The sequence below is a fragment of the Hyperolius riggenbachi genome, chromosome 8 (genome assembly GCF_040937935.1).
Source record: "Hyperolius riggenbachi isolate aHypRig1 chromosome 8, aHypRig1.pri, whole genome shotgun sequence".
Lineage (NCBI taxonomy): Eukaryota > Metazoa > Chordata > Amphibia > Anura > Hyperoliidae > Hyperolius > Hyperolius riggenbachi.
The window spans coordinates 134,231,989-134,249,550 of record NC_090653.1 but is presented as its reverse complement, the minus strand read 5'-3'; the positions used below and the strand labels follow the sequence as shown (position 1 = coordinate 134,249,550).

General features: G+C 41.7%; 1 protein-coding gene across 1 annotated transcript in view; it reads left to right on the top strand.

The window, feature by feature from the left end:
• The window catches only part of TMEM164 (transmembrane protein 164), an 84,995-nt gene extending 70,114 nt beyond the window's left edge, over window positions 1-14,881 (top strand). The window contains exons 5-6 of the mRNA XM_068249608.1: window positions 7,545-7,645; window positions 11,867-14,881. Coding sequence (XP_068105709.1) covers window positions 7,545-7,645; window positions 11,867-12,073 — 308 coding nt within the window. The 3' untranslated portion in view covers window positions 12,074-14,881. The remainder of the gene's footprint in view (window positions 1-7,544; window positions 7,646-11,866) is intronic.
• Window positions 14,882-17,562: the final 2,681 nt, after the last annotated feature.

The following is a 17,562-nucleotide window of genomic DNA, read 5'->3' as shown; positions in this document are numbered from 1 at the left end:
GGGCATCAGTGACTGGGTGGCAGGCAGTTCCTGGCCACCAGCCAGTTTGTTTTTGAACTAGTGCTCTGTTCAGCTTTCTTTTCATTTTATGCAGGTTATGTTTCTGTTACCTTTTGTTTTCTCCTGCCAGCTGTATGTCTCTCTATCATTTTGACCACACCCATCTTACAAATGTGGGCCAGCTGATAAGTAGTTTTAGCTTGCTGTAACCCAGGATACAATGTTATAAAATAATGTGTATGTACAGTCCTACTTAGAACTAGCCAGTATTCCTTTTTTTCTTTCTCCTCACTGTAATGGTGCCCATACACTGTACAATAAAAACGTTTGCTTTTCCCGTTTATTCTACCAAAACGATCAAATTGAAAAGAATTTTATTTTCGCTCAAAAATGAACGATTATCCTGTTTTTTCTTTTCAATAAAAATCCAATCGGAGATGTTGGAAAACTCTTTATATTCAATCGAACGGAATAATCAAACTAAATTATCTAATTGAACAAATTGTACAGTGTGTGGGCACCATAAGGGTTAAAGATCTAGGACTTTATATCAGTTTATCTGCACTATGATTAAAGCAACTGTCATTGATAAGTAGGTAGAAGGCATAAAAAGCATGTTTAGCTGAGAAGCGCATGTGAGTGCAGGGAGGAGATAAAAAGTGCAAGATTTGTCTGTATGGGAGCTGAATAAACATTAAAACTCTAGTCATTCACCTTTGAGGCAGTCTACAGTAAGAGAGAAACGTTAAGCCTACATTTTTAAATCTTTAAAATCAAAAGAAGACTGACTGTGGCAATCCAAAAATATCCTTTTGGGATTATAAAACAGTAGAATTGTTGTCATAACTTTTTCATTTCAGGTTAGATTTAAAATGGGATTATACTTCCAAAAATAAGATTTCAGTAACTACTCTAAAGTGAGTCTGAAATCCCAAATAAATAAAACGAAAACACATATACTTACCTAAGGAGAGGGAAGGCTTTGAGTTCTAAAGAGCGTTCCCGTTCCTCCTGCGTTCCAGGGCTGGATCCACTGTTAGCAGTCTCCGACCAATGGCTGCGCCCAAAGACAGCCGCTCCGCACTGCACATGCGCCAGAATGCATGCTATCACGTGTGCAGTGAGGAGCGGCGCATCTTTGGGAGATTGCCAAATCCTCCCTCAGTGGTGGAAGTGCGCGGGTCGAAGACTGCTAATGGGGGATCCAGCGCTGGAACGTGGAGACCATAGGAGGAACTTTTATTTAGACTTCAGACTCTCTTTAAGGTGCCCATTAATGGTACACAATTTTCCTCAGATGCGATCATTTGATCAGATTTGCAGGATGAAAAGTAATTGGAAGGTAATTATCAATTGTTCCCATAAACGGGTAGATTAGGGCACTTTCTTCAGATATGATCTTAAAATCCAACATGCCGATCGACAAAATTCTGATCGAATGATCGCATCTGCGGAAAATATTGTATTCAAAATGCTCTATCATGTAACTAAAGTTGCTCATTAATGAATGGGCAACTTTAGTTATGTAATAGAACATTTTGAAAGCAATCCCAAACATTTTCTGTGTATAGAAACATACTTTCACCGTAGAGAGCAGTTCAAGATGGCTTATCTCTGGCTAGTGGCAAATATAATCATTGCAGGCTGAAGCTCTCTGAGGCATATGCCTTTACTATACCCCCCTCCTTTTCCACTGCAGTGACTCAGCTGTTGCCAGGGCAATGTGTCTGTTCAGCAGAGGAAGGGAGGAAGTGGAGGGAGCAGAATCAAAACAGAGGCAGAGAATGTCTTCTCCCTTTGCCGATGAGACAGAGATAACATATCTTGTATTGCTCTCTGCAGTGAAAATATACTTTTTACACACAAAGAATATGTGGGATTACTTTCAAATATTCTGTTATGTCGAACACATGGAATCCAGCGCACGAGACTTGGGCGCAGCCGGCGCCACCATAGACCGTAATAGGAATTACGGCTATAGCGGCGCTCAGTGAGCAACTTCGAAGCCGTCAGAACACGGAGCTGAAGTTACTTTTAAAACACTGTAATTTGGCCGCCAGCAATAGCTGGAAGCCGAATTACATCATTCCCCACCATCCACATGGACCTAGAGGGGGAATAGTAATTAACGCCGCCGGGACTTGTGCAGCAGCAGGATCAGCCATTTATCGGCTGTATCCTGCGCCCCAGTCTTCAGACGGCGATTTCTCTCGTACGCCTTTTATGTAACGAAGAGTAGTGACTGACATTTTGGTTTTGGGAGTGTAATGCCATTTTAAAGTGGATCAGTCTTCCATGTGCCAGTGAATGCCTGTGTTGTGCATGGTTGTTCCTGAGCTTTGTGATTGTCTCCTTATCACCAGCTCCTGTGTACTATCCCTCCAACTTCATTATACCAGCAGTTCCCTGGTCTATATTTGCTTGTAGGACTTATAACTTCTAATCTTTGTTTCTTCTTCCTGTCCTTTTGCTGTCTACCCGAACCTCTGGATTTTTTTACTGACTATCACTCTACGTAATTGTGTACCTCCCACGATGTACACCCAGACTTTTATGTGGGCTTAGTTACCTGCTGATGCATTGGCAAGCTATGTATATTTGCTGTTCTTCCTATTAGAGACTTTGTGTACATCTTCCTTGTGCCATGCTGATGCCTGGAATCTGCCCTTTCTGGAGTCTAGCAAATCTTCAGTGACATAAGGAAGGGATCTGCTGCCCATGGCAATTCTAGCACTACAGTCTGTACTCTGTTATGCATTACGCCAGCAATCCTAGAGATAAGATTGCTCATTTCACATTATGAATGCCAGCTACATGTATATATTTCCTGGATTTCACGTGCATTGATTAGCCACAGATGAATTCTCCTGGCAGCAGGCATTCAAAAAAAGGCTGTTTTCAGTGTACTCTAAGTTACATGCAGGAAAGATAATAGCCATCTCATCCAGTATAAACTATATGCACTGCTAAAGGGCCCATACACCCACCATAACACAAATACAATCCACAGCCTGTTTTACGCGCTCATGATTCACCTATATGAAAATAGCTTTGTGTCTCACCACAGCATGAAGATAGGGAAATGCAGAGTATTTCAGGCTGCAGAAGAGGTCAGTTGTGCCTGCTGCTTGCATTGTTCCCATCCTGAGTCAGTCTGACCTCCTGCTGCTCTCCTCTTACAATTCACAATGAGCAGTGCCAGTCACATACTGTGCCCATCAGCTGGATGCGCCCTGTGTCACTCTGTGACTGATGCATGGAGATCCGTGCATGTCCCTCCTCCATACATTACACAACAGAAGAGTTCCTGCCTCACACACCATTCCCTCCATTGTGGCGCTGCTTTCAATTAAAGAGAGAACTTTAATACACAAAATGTCACTGCTGATGTAAAATATAGTTACAGCATAGTCTGTCAGAGCCCACATATATGTTACAGAAAATCCAGAGAATCCATCAGCTCTTTGCTGTGGGCTTTGTTAAAAATAGAACAAATGACAACTCAAATAAGGTATGCTTGTAGCAGTGCTGCTTTGCTCCTACTCCCCCCCCCCCCCCCCCTCCCTCTCCCCCTCGGATTTTCTAGAATTCCATTTCCCAGGACTTTTTTTTTTTTTTATTATTATTATTTTATTTTTTTTGTATACTTTATCCATTCAGTGCACTTCATTATTTATTTATTGTATTTATAAAGCGCCAACTTATTACGCAGCGCTGATGATCTGCTATGATCCAGGCAGGGGTTGTACAGGCAGGGTCGGACTGGGACACTAAGGGCCAACCGAGGAAGTTTCAGCCTGGGGCCGCCCCCTCCTCATTTTGGGCTCACATACACATGTACTCTAGAAATTTTTGCATGATTTTATGGTAGGGAATAGATTGTAAGCATTTCTGAGGACAGTCTCCAATAGGGATAAGTGCACATGCGGCGCGCTGCGCACGCCACAGCGAAGATAAATGAGTGTCACCCAGCACTGTAACATGGGCGTGGTCATGATGGGTCATGGGCAGACTTTAAAATAAAAAAAAAAAAAATAAGTAGCGGTGTTATTCACAGAGATTAGGTCTGACCAGATACATTTTAGATAAATAATCAAGTAGTTACATGCCTCATGATAATTCATCAAGTAGTCAAATGGCAGCAGATTTTCCGCCAAAATGCAATCAGATTGGCGGCAGATTCCCCACAAAATGCAATCAAATTGGCAGCAGATATCCCCACAAAATGCAATCAAATTGGTGGCAGATTTCCCAACAAAATACAATCAGATTGGTGGCAGATTTCCCAACAAAATACAATCAGATTGGTGGCAGATATCCCCACAAAATGCAATTAAATTGACAGCAGATATCCCAACAAAATACAATTAGATTGCCGGCAGATATCCCCACGAAGGCAGATCCCCAGTTAGTGGGGGCCCCCATGCTGGAAGGCCTGGCGCCCCCCCCCAGTTTAGGTAGGCAGGTCACAGGTGTCCCCAGTTGGGTAGGCAGGTCTAAGTTCCCCCAGCTTGGTAGGGGGGGGCAGTGGGCACAGAGCGGCGGAGAGGTGAAGCTTCCCCCCCACACCTAGGGGCCTCCCCTTCCCCGCTCCCCCTCCCTCCAAAATTGCAGCCGGCAGCAGCGAACAGGGAATAACTTACCAGCATGACATGATGAGATCCATAGCTCTGGGCACGCAGAGCTATGGATCTCATGTCATGCCGGTAAAGCTATTCCCCGCTCGCTGCCGCTGGCTGCAACTTTGGAGGGAGGGAGGGAGGAAGAGCGCAGAAGGGGGAGCGTGGAAGGGGGGGGGGCCCTAGGTGAGGGGAGGGGAGATTTCTCACCGATCTGTGCCCAATTTCCCTCCTTCCTGCGCTGTGCCTGCTCTGGGGCCCCCAGGAGGCGGGGCCCACCGATGGAAACATCGGCAGTTCGGTGGGTCAGTACGAGCCTGCTTGCCACATAATAGACAATTTTTTTTATTAATTTTGGTTAGGTTAGCAGGGTTAGGATTCTGCAGTATTCTTCAGTTATCCAACAGGGCCACTTAACTACACCTACTGCCTTGGGTTTAGTTAAAGTGGACCTGCACTTGCATAGGACAGAAGTTTGATATAGAGAAATGCACCCTGTATGTATTTAGAGCGTTTAGCCAGTCCCCGTCATCTGTGTCTAATCACATGTTGTAACTTGATCTCTCTCCTGTGTCACCTGACTGCTACGGCAGATAATCTAATTTGAAAGCACAGGATGTTAACAATAGGTCTGCTTCCATGAAAGCAGGAAGTAGAAACAGTGCAGATTTATTGTAAGATTTGTATCAGCTGTAACTAAGACATGTTTTTATTTAAAGGTTATTCTGCTGTTGAGTATCTTGTAGAGCAGAGAGGAAGTTCTGAGTTCAGGCCTGCTTTAACTAAGGGCCTTCTTGGTGTTGCACACTGTGGAGAGCCACAGCTTACATTTTTGCCTAAAACTGCTCAGACAATTACATTGCACTTAGCAACCATGACAACAACACAGAGTTGTGTACAGAATGTCCCCAAACGTCTGGCTTCTGCAGTTAGCTCTCTGCTTCCCATGAAGTGAGCCAACCCCGGCATTTTTGTCAGCTTTATTAGAGTGAGCCGTTTTAGTTTGGGAAGGTATGAATTACACCTAGAGGGATGTTGTGAATGTGGTTTTTTTTCTTTTTCATCACTGGAAGTGATCATGTATAACAAGGAGACTCTTTCTCCTAGTACTTCCTGTGCTTACTCAAAATAAGATTATGCAACAAAGCTTGCACAAAATAAGGTGGTGCAACATCTTCAGGCTTGTTACAGTGCGTGTCATAGATAAAGCTGATCCGTTGTACCGCCCATCAATTTCACTTTAAATCTAAAATACTAAAAATAGGCGAAGCACAAATTGGTCCAATTTATAGCATTAGCAACTAAAAATGCATATAGCTTATCTTTGGCATCAACCAGGGCTCCAGTTTGAACAAATCCTGGATAGGATTAATTATATTATGCTAGTAGATACCCTACTTCAGATCATTTGTGTGGCAACCCTGGTTGGATAAAGCATGTTCCAGAGGGGTGGCTAGTCTCGTTTAGGGGAAACGGGACCTGAGTGGTCTTAACTATTAGTTATGCCTATTATCATATTGTACAAGACACTATACTGGATCTAGTCCCTACCAACACTGACACCCAGTGGGTAAAGCATCACTGGTAGATGCTGCCCGGTTCTGTACCTAATTATAGTTGCAACTTTGGCTTAGGATCCTCGACGGGGGATTTTGAGCTCATTGCAAATGGTTAAGTTAATATATTGAAGGTTTGCAGTCTTATTACCGTACAAGATTTCGTTTACTTTTCTTGTTTGTTGGTACCATACACATAGCACTTGAAGTTATCTATTATCTGTTACTGAGGAGACATTGTATTGTTACCCATACAACCTAATGTGTTCATCAGGTTTACAAGAGTGTGTTTGTTTTTGTGATCTTCAATAAAAGTCTTAAAACTAAATCTAAAACGCAGAAAGTAAACTTTCTTATACGTCTATGTTGCTATTACAACATACATATAAATTCTATATCTGGACTGTTCACAACTTTGCTTCATGTAATATTAATATTATGTCACATTTCTTTAGTACCATCATCTTCTGTGGCATGTTTCTTGTTTATTTACTGAACTAAGCTGTGCTGTCTTTTAAATATATGTAACTTTGTACTATTCTCTTGTTTTCTCGACACCTACGTTCATTTGGATTTATTTGTGCCAGCTCTTTAAAGTGGACCTGAACTCTTGCTTAGGACAGAAGAAATGTGCCTTGTATGTATTTAGAGAGTTTAGCCTGTCTAATGTCCCCTCATCTGTGGCTAAACACAGGTGTAATTTAATCTCTCAGCTGTGTCATCTTGCTGCCTCAACAGAGCAGCTAATTTGTAAACGCAGGATGTTAACCTTATGTCTGCTTCAATGAGAGTAGACACAATACAGATTTATTGCAGGATGTGTATCACCTGTAACAAAGAAATGTTTTTCTTTAAATGTTATTTTAGAGCAGAGAGGAAGTTCTGAGTTCAGGTCTGCCTTAAGAGGTGAAACCCTCTGTTGTACTCATTGGAAGATGACTACTGTATATTCTGTAACTTGCACTAATTGTTGTGTGCTGCTGACATCTACTGTTAGTTTAACAGAACAACAGTTTACATTTCATTAAAATTTCCACTGTTCTCTCTGCTGTAATTTGAAACTGAAAACCTTGTGTGAAATGAAGATTTTGAGCACACTTTCTAAAATAATGATATTGTTCCTAAATGTAATGATTACACTTTGAATTGATGTGAGATATTTTATTCAGTCTGTTTGAAGTTGCACTTGAGGCTCAGTTGCTTTGCTAGTACAATGAAGATTGTTTTATTTGTATATTTGTGTTTTATTTGTATATTTGTGCAACAATTAAAAAACATAGGGCTCTACATGAATGTTGTATGATAAACTGAGTGGCTATTGGCTGAGCAGTTGATGCATTGCTGACAGTATTCTCTTGTATTGCCATAGGGGTATACACTCCGGAGCCTCTTTCCAACTTCTGGTGGGTAACTCTGGCAACTGGACTAATGTTCTTCTACCACTTCACCCTTCTTCAGATGCTGGGCTTGGTAAGTCAAACCTTCCAACTTTTTGAGATAAGAAAGGGACACTTCAGGTGAACCTAAACTGAGAAGGATATGGATTTTTCCTTTTAAAATACCAGTTGCCTGGCTGTCCTGCTGATCCTGTGTCTCTAATACATTTAGCGTCAGCCCCTGAACAAGCATGCAGATCAGGTGCTCTGACTGAAGTCAGACTGAATTAGCTGCATGCTTTATTTCTGGTGTGTTCCAGCCACTATTGCAACCAAAGAGATCAGCAGGACTGCCAGGCAACTGGTATTGTTTAAAATAAAACATCCATATCGCTTTCAGTTTAGGTGCACTTTAAGTCGTGCCCTTGCCACGCCCTCGGCACTGCCCCCAGCACGCGTACCATAAAGATTTTATAAGAAAAATATGATGTTTTGTCATTCAACCCACACTAGTCCTTTCTCCCCTGGTTCATTTTCCTTCATATTAACATTTGAAAATAAGAGATCTATCAATTTAACCCATTCGCGTTCCGTCGTTTTCACTTGAGAAATGTTCACCTCCCATTCATTAGCCTATAACTTTATCACTACTTATCACAATGAACTGATCTATATCTTGTTTTTTCCGCCACCAATTAGGCTTTCTTTGGGGGGTACATTTTGCTAAGAGCCACTTTACTGTAAATGTATTTTAACAGGAAGAATAAGAAAAAAACTGAAAAAATTCATTATTTCTCAGTTTTCAGCCATTATAGTTTTAAAATAATACATGCCTCCATAATTAAAACTCACGTATTGTATTTGCCCATATGTCCCGGTTATTACACCGTTAAAATTATGTCCCTATCACAATGTATGGCGACAATATTTTATTTGGAAATAAAGGTGCATTTTTTCCGTTTTGCATCTATCACTATTTACAAGTTTAAAATAAAAAAAAATATAGAAGTATTTGATCTTTACATTGATATTTAAAAAGTTTAGACCCTTATGTAAATATGTACATGGTTTTTTTTTTTTTTTATTTACATGGTTTTTTTTTTTATATATTAAACATTTTATTTGGGTAGTTTTGGGAGGGTGGGATGTAAACATGTGATTTATAATGTAAATGTGTGTTTGAATTTAATTTTTTTTTACTTTTAGTTGTAGTTTTACTTTTTGGCCACAAGATGGCGGCCATGAGTTTGTTTACATGACGTCACTCTAAGCGTAACACACGCTTAGAGTGACGTACGGGGTACGTTACAGCCAGAAAAAGCGAAGCTTCCGAGAGAAGCTGTCGCTTTTTCAGCGGGGGAGAGGAATCAGTGATCGGGCACCATAGCCCGATACACTGATTGCCTAGCTAACGAACAGCGGGTCGGGAGCGCGCATGGTTCCTGGATGTAGTTTCTACGTCCAGGAACCAAAATAGGTTAAAGGATGGGGATAAAGTTTAGAGTCAGTTAAACACATTTTTCAGTAGATAAAATACAGTACATACATTTACATGGATCTGTACAGAAGTCCTGAAAGAGGGACAAATGAGCAGGAAAGATGGACTTGGTTCCGAAAGAGGGAGTGTCCCTCCAAAAGAGGGACAGTTGGGAGCTGTCCTTTGTTGCTGTCCTGTAAAATGACACCAGTAGATGTATTATCATATATATACTCAAACTAAAGTAACATTTTGTGGTCCCAGCATGACATTTAAAGGGGAACTGAAGAGAGAGGTATATGGAGGCTGTCATGTTTATTTCCTTTTAGACAATACCAGTTGCCTGGCAGCCCTGCTGATCCTCTGCCTCTAATACTATTAGCCATAGCCCCTGAACAAGCATGCAGCAGATCAGGTGTTTCAGTGGTTCAGACTTATAAGTCTGATCTGACAAGACTAGCTGCATGCTTGTTTCTGGTTTTAATCAGATACTACTGCAGAGAAATAGACCAGCGGGGCTGCCGGGCAACTGGTATTGATTAAAAGGAAATAAACATGACAGCCTCCATATACCTCTCTCTTCAGTTCCCCTTTAAAGACCTATATATAAAAAGTGCAGAAGAGTAAAGGGCCCATTCACACGCCTCATTCCCGCTAATCGCTAAAGCGCTAGTATTTTGTGCTATTCTAGCCTATGGCAGTGTTCTCACTGCCGCGATTGGTGACGATCGCGGGCGTTTTGCGATTATCGCTAATCGCAAACTCGTTACCTGCAGCATTTTTCCGGCAACCTGGAGCGATCGCCATTAGCATATATAGAACCGCTAATTGCCATAGGTTAAAAAACGCGAATTTGTCTAGTGATTTTTCCGCATTAAATCGCAGAAAAATCACCCGCGGAAACCGCTAATGCAAATCGCTGGCATTTAGCGATTTTAGGTGTAAATGGGCACAAAAGGTCTTTTTTTTTATGCTCTTCACAATTTGATGGTCTTCTTTTAGAACTGCTATTAGATCAGACTTTGTTGTATGGTGATCACTGCTGTGATCTTCATTCCATAACCCAAATCCATCAGTTTCATGTCATTCCACAGCCACAAGCTGCAGGACCCATTCACACTGGAGCGTTTGCCAGCGACTTTGGCAAAACGCTCAAGCACTTTTTAAAGCACTAGTGCAATAATACCCTATGGGCCCGTTTTCACTTGGGCGATTTGCGTTAATCGCCAGCAATTAACACATCGCCAAACGCAAACTTGTAGCCTGCACCATTTTCAGGCGATTTTCCAGCGATTGTGTTTAGTGCTATAGAAGCGCTAAACGCGAAAAAATCACCAAGTGTGAATGGCGATTTTCTCTTTTTTGCGTTAAACGCCAAAAATCGCCTGAGCAAAACGCTAGCAAAAGAGCTAGAGTTTTGCGTTTTGCAAGTGTGAATGGGGCCTAACTTCTAGTGTAAAAATGTAGCAATACCCAGCCCATTGAATTACATTGTGACCATGTAGCGCTTCTCAAAGTGAACCTTTGCTGCAAACTGACAAAGAACGTGCTTCAAACACGCTCCACTGCTCTCCATACTGTATTTCATGTTGTTCTCCAAGTTGAAAGTGACGGACGCTATTTGAAACTGATGAGATAAACCATTGTATTTATTCTCCTACTCCTAAAAATGACTTTTTTTTTTTTTTAAGATATCCCATGGTTTTATTTTATATTGAAAAGTAGATTGAATGTTTTATTGTCTCTGCTCAATGGCAGACTATTAAGTGTCACAGATTTAAAATACACAATCTATTGAACTTTTTCTATCTCAGCTGCCCTTAGAGGTCGTATTCTGCCAGGAAACCTTTTGCACTTCACATACACATGTTTATCTCATAATGTCACATGTCCCCTCGGGTACACTTTAAATGTCTTTAAAAGTAGGCACTTTATACATATAACTGCAGAGTGGTGGCAGCATGACCGTCAGTCATTTACTATGTTATTTTATAAACTCTGATGATTTGAAACCTGCCATTATTCCGAACACTTTTCTGGTAGCTTTTTGGCCTTCTCAGGTCACTGTATGTCAAATCTTAGAGTGCGCACACACATCCTGTTTTTATGAGAAGCTATCTTCAGTGCTGTCTGTTGCAGGGTTTAAATATGGTTCATAGAAGGTATTGTTTTGCTTAGATATCACTGCAAGTCTTTTGAGTTTAGTGAGGTTTTCTCTATTTGTGCCATTATGGGGTTGAGCATAAGTGGTGCTTCTGGTGTATCATCTTTGTTAAAACCATAACAACAACAAGAGAGCACAGTGGGACAGCACTCCGAAATCAAAGGATGGTGGAGAGGATGACTGAGGCTGTGGTATGCAGCTTGTCAGTGTGCTCAAAGCCAAAGCAGTTCAATGCAGCAATAACAAGACAGTGGAAATCAGTGGAAATGCTTGGCACTACTGACAATAGTTTATTGCTTCATTCACTTGACTTCACAAAGCATGCATAAAGAGTCCATCTTCTGCATAACATAGAGTATAAAAAGTGATACTTATCGTGAGCAGGTGCACCTTTTAAGCCTCAGAAGAAGCTGATTAAGCGAAACAATTGTCGGGCCGTGCACCCAGCGGCACCCACTGTCATCCAACATCTGCTGCACACGATAAGTATCACTTTTTATACTGTAGGCTATGCACAAGTTGGACTCCTTATGCATGCTTTGTGAAGTCAAGTGAATGAAGCAATAGATTGTCAGTAGTGCCAAGCATTTCCACTGTCTTGTTATTGCTGTTTTGTTAAAACAATTATTGTGCTGTATCTAATATTTATTCCTTGTTTTCTAACTTCTATTTAGATGACTGAAGTGAACTTGAACAACATGTTGTGCCCAGCTGTGTCGGACCCCTTTTATGGGCCGTGGTACCGCATATGGGCATCAGGACACCAGACCCTAATGACTATGCTCCATGGGAAGCTGATTGTCATCCTCTTCTCTTCTGGCTTTCCAGGCTTTAGGTTCTTGGCGGACCTAATTCCCTTTTCAGGAAAGAAAGTGGATTGAAAACCAGCACAAGAATGCATCTTCATCAGCCTGTTCTCTGCCAAAACATGAAGTACACATCTGGCATACAGAGGTTAAAAGGGCTACCCAAGCCTTTATTTACCAGTATTATGGACTTCAAGTTGCCTAAAAAGTGGCCTTACAAGAGGGGCCAGCGTGTCAGCGTGTCAACCGTGTTTTGTTTTTGTTTAACAACCTTTTTGCTCTATTTTTTTCTGCCCTTTGAGCCAAACCACACACTAGGGGCAGCAGAAGATGACATTCAGTGATGGCTGAGGTAGCTATATATTTGCACAGGGATTTTTCTAACCTGTTCTTAGGTTGGACTGCAGTCTGTTACAAGAACTGTTAATGTTATTTATACATATACTAACTTACAAAAAGTTCAGCACAACCCATAGCTAGACATGTGCCTCTGTCTAGACAGTTGCCCCGCAGAGTGTCTCCTTACAGCCACACTGTTGGCCTCCAGGACATCTGTAAACTAATTCTTTTTAATAGATTAATTTTACATGTGTTTTAATAGTATACCTGTATCAAAATGAAAATCAGATCTGTATGCACTTGTTTCTTATTGGAACACAGAAAAATGGGGCAATCTGATATCCACTTTCTGCATTGTAAGGGGACTGTAATGTGCCTCTGTCTTCTGATAAGTTGGGGAGGCCTTTTTTCACGCCCCTTCTGATTGGTTGGGGAGGCCTCTTTTCCCGCCTCTTTCTTCTGATTGCTTGGGGAGGCCTCTTGTCATTGTTGTGGGTCCATAGTGGAAGCCGGAAGGGTGGCTGGGGTTTTGCTTAGATATTCCAATGACGTAGATGTTCAAGTGTCAGTGTGCGCAGGGATTTACTTCCCTCTCCCTAAAGAAATGAGTATGTGTGGGCAGTATGGTTACCCCACTGCAGTATGTGGTGGATAGTACAACTTCTTTTTTATGGTTAGTTATTCCACTTTAATATATGAATTACAATACATGCCATTACTACATAAGCCATTCTACAACTAAATGCCATTATTATCTTTCAATGTTAGACTGCTACAACTTTCTAAAAAATTTGCTGGAACCTATAATAATAGACACCCCCCCCCCCCCCCCCACACACACACACACACACTCTCCCCCCCCCCCCATCCCACCCCCTCCTGGAGTGAGTGACATATATATATATATATATACCTCGCCTCCTCCTCCTCCCAGAAGTGCGGGAATGTGTCAGCTGTACTGATCACTCCTACATCAATACCAGGGGTGAGCAATACAGGGTAGCTATTGCAGTGACCTCATATAGAGCTTCAGAGCAGTCATCAGAGAAACACAAATATGTCAGCATAGTATGGCTTGTTTATATACTTGAAATATCATTAGACAAGGATCGCTGTTTTATTCCTAGGGGAAGTGGAGCTGCCCTTGTTTGCCCTTGGCCCAGTTGCTTTGCTTATTTGTTTTAGATCTATCTTTGATTGCTTAGGACTTATTTAGATAGTGTTTAGGAAAGACTATTGGCAGGCAGTCAGACTCATTCTAGGTTTTTTTTTTTTTTTGGAAGGATTAGAAACAGTTGGAATCTGATTGTTTGCTTTTTATCTTTATTAGGCCAATAATGTTTTGTACAATGTTCTTTCATAATGTAATGTACCGTATTTATTTATTTGTGACTCCTTGTCTTCTGAAATGCATTGCCATAGTTCATACAGTCCCAGTTCTAGAATGTACTGCGTGGTGCTCTGTGGTAATGATGTATAATCCGTACAGGTTTTAGAATATTTGCTTCTTGCGTAAGGAGATACCTGACATACATGTCTCCATGGTGAGCTCCTGTAGATGTAATGCGTTGGACAAGATGGATAGATAATGCACACCAGGAAATACAAATTAGAACTTGAAACATTTAAAGTAGACTGTAGCCCAAATTTTGTTGAAAAGGGGGGAGGGGGGGTATGAGATTTTGGCACTGTAATATGAGTTACGGCTATAGTGGAGCTCACTGAGTATCCTGGGCACCATCAATAGCTGGAGCCCAAATTACACGGGAACTGTTAGGTTATCAGTAAGTTTTTAATTTAAAAGGAGTATGGTTAGAGGCAGGGTGAGCCATCTTTTGGCTCCACCCTGCACCCAAATTTCCCTGCGCCATTTTTAGATGTATACTGGAATCCTATTTACAGCTGTCACCAAAAGAGATGTCCACACTGGCACATTTCTCCTTAACTGCTACTCTAATGACAACTGTAGAATGTCCTGCCCTGGAACCATCTGTCATACAGACAGGAAGGTAAGGGAAATCCTCCAGCCCATTTGGTAAAGTGTTTGAAGAATTTTGGCCTTCCGTGTGATAGCCGACTACTGTTGTGTGTACTCAGCTTTTCCTTGTCTGAATAGCTCAGCCCTTCTAAATCATCCATGTTCCATCCATGACCACACTATCCAAACAGAGAAAAAGTTTTCAACAGACAATTTCATCTAAGCACAACTGAACTGCAACTAAAGTACAAAATTAAAAACGTGACTGCTCAGGTCTTTTCCTGCAGGTGTCAATGTGAGGGTATTGTAATGATACTGTAGCATGAGATAGCAATATAACTCTCTCATAATCCCATATGGAACAGTCAAGATGGACATGTCGCAAAATATCATAGCCAAGTTCTCTTAAAGAGACACTGAAGCAGAAAAAATCATGAATTGGTTGTGTAGTATGGGTAATTAGTAGAACATTGGTAGCAAAAAAAAAATTCTCATATTTTTATTTTCAGTTATACAGCTTATTTTTTATAACATTGCATCATTCTCTAATACTTGCAGTTTACACATTACTCTAAAAGTTTTTGCAGAACAGGCAGTGAACTTTTGACCTGTCCTGAACTGTTTTCTGCAAAAGAAAGATACAATACAGTAGGGATGCTCATTCGGATTCTGCGGAAATGCAATTTCCGAAATTCCGATCGGAAATTGCATTTCCGCATTGGAATGCGGAAATCGGTAATGCAAGTGCAGTAGGCGGATTTCCGCCAGAAATCGCGGGAATTTCCGCCAGAAATCGCGGAAATTCCACCCGACTTTAACATCGATTTTCTCAAAAACTATAAGGTCTTTTTGAAAACTTTTTTTGCATCTTGTTCACAAGATTCAGTTTTATAAACCCTGAGAATTTGGTGTTTCTAAGACTTACGGGGGCTTTGCTATTAACTGCTAAAGTCGGCAGATTTTTACTGTAATGTAAAATGCAAAAAATCTGCATCTGCCTATTTTCTGCATTCTACATTACAGTAAAAATCCGCCGACTCTAGTGGTTAATAGCAAAGCCCCCGTAAGTCCTAGAAACACCAAATTGTCAGGGTTTATTAACCACCCTGGCGTTCTGATTAAATCGCCAGGGTGGCTGCGGGAGGGTTTTTTTTAAATAAAAAAAAAACTATTTCATGCAGCCAACTGAAAGTTGGCTGCATGAAAGCCCACTAGAGGGCGCTCCGGAGGCGATCTTCCGATCGCCTCCGGCGGCAAGAGATAACACGGAAGGCCGCAATGAGCGGCCCTCCGTGTTTCGCTTCCCTCGTCGCCATGGCGACGAGCGGAGTGACGTCATGGACATCAGCCGACGTCCTGACGTCAGCCGCCTCCGATCCAGCCCTTAGCGCTGGCCGGAACTGTTTGTTCCGGCTACGCTGGGCTCGGGCGGCTGGGGGGACCCTCTTTCGCCGCTGCACGCGGCGGATCGCCGCGCTGCAGCGGCGATCAGGCAGCACACGCGGCTGGCAAAGTGCCGGCTGCGTGTGCTGCTTTTTATTTGGTTGAAATCGGCCCAGCAGGGCCTGAGCGGCAGCCTCTGGCGGTGTTGGACGAGCTGAGCTCGTCCAGACCGCTCAGCAGGTTAAACAGAATCTTCTGAACAAGATGCAAAAAAAGTTTTCAAAAAGACCTTATAGTATTTGAGAAAATCGATGTTAAAGTCGGGCGGAATTTCCGCGATTTCCGGCGGAAATTCCGCATTGGAATGCGGAACTTGGTAGCAGAAAGCTGAATCGGTAATTGGCAATGGCGGAATGCGGATTTACCGCGGAATCGGAAATTGGCATTTCCGACCATCCCTACAATACAGCTGAGATAACCTAATAAGAAGTCGGAGCTCTCCATGACTTTCAAAGTAGCAGAGCTCAATGGCTATTTGCATAGATAACTGGAGTTTCTTAACTTTTCCGGTACTGGAAACAAATATTAGACTTATGTCTCTGCTTCTAATGCTTTTTTCTTAGCTGTATATCTTAATTTTTTTTCGCTTCAGTGTCTCTTTAAATCCACTGGTTTGCCCGTGGATGAGAGTTGATTGTATGCTGCTGTGTAACTGAAGATCTGCTTTATTTCAGTTTCCTGAGAAATGTATACAAATACTCTACATAGCTTAATGAGCAGGTCAGTGCTTACCAAACGTTAACTGAATGTGCAGTACAGAGGCATGTTTAGTATACAGATTATCAAGCAAGCCACGTGAACTTGCTGGGAGCATGAATGACCCAATGAATGTACAGTAAATGCTGTCCTCACTGTACATTGTGCACATGACTATAGAGTCACAAGCATTGCTCTGTAGTTCATCACTGCAGCAGCTGATGGCAGGCAACACTGTGCTAATGTGTGACTGTCCAGGGTGGGCGCCATAGGACTATTGTTTTCCCTGCTTCTGGCTGAGATTTTATTATATGCCCTGTGCTTACTGGAAAGCATGACCTCTTTTAGCCTATAGATTTAAACGCTATTCTTTCATAAGGCTGAAGTTATTTAAATTTAACTTCTTCAGTACATATTCATACACGTCCCTTGTAATTTTCATACTAATATACTACAGTATTCTTGAGCAAAAAAGAAAAAAGTTCCTGTTCTTCCTGCCCTGTCTATAGTAGGATCTGCAGTGTTTTGTACAGGACTGCAAGTAGTACTGATCACTCTTCCTCAAAACTGAGAATCATGGCAGTGACAGGTTCTCTTCCCAGTATAGCCAAAGCTGCCAGAAGCCAGGAGTCTCTAAGTCTCCGCATCAGAAACGTACAAATGACGTCAGTCCAGTGTTGCTTACTTGCAAAAAGCCAATTGGCAGTCTGTTACTGGCAAGCCGTTATGGCCGGTATGTAGCTTACTACTACACGCTAGGTGCTTTACACACACTGCCCATCTCCTTTCCACCAGGTGCAAAAAGGTCTGTGCCATTACTTTTATCATAAGTTCGCTGTGTTTTAAGTGCTCAACCCTTGAGGGAAGGGAGGTTAAAAGTACTGCAGCACACAAACTTGTAGGTAAGACCATTAGGATTAAGGTGGCCACATACGATACAATAAAATGATCCAATTTTACAGCAATTCGATAAAAACAATCGTATCTCCCGAAAAAATCGAAAGCTTTTTTTTTTTTTCATTCGACTGAAAAATCCAATCGGATTTCTCGTTTTTTTTTCTATTTATATCGATCCGGAATGCCAGATATCTTTTCAATTTTTTTAAAG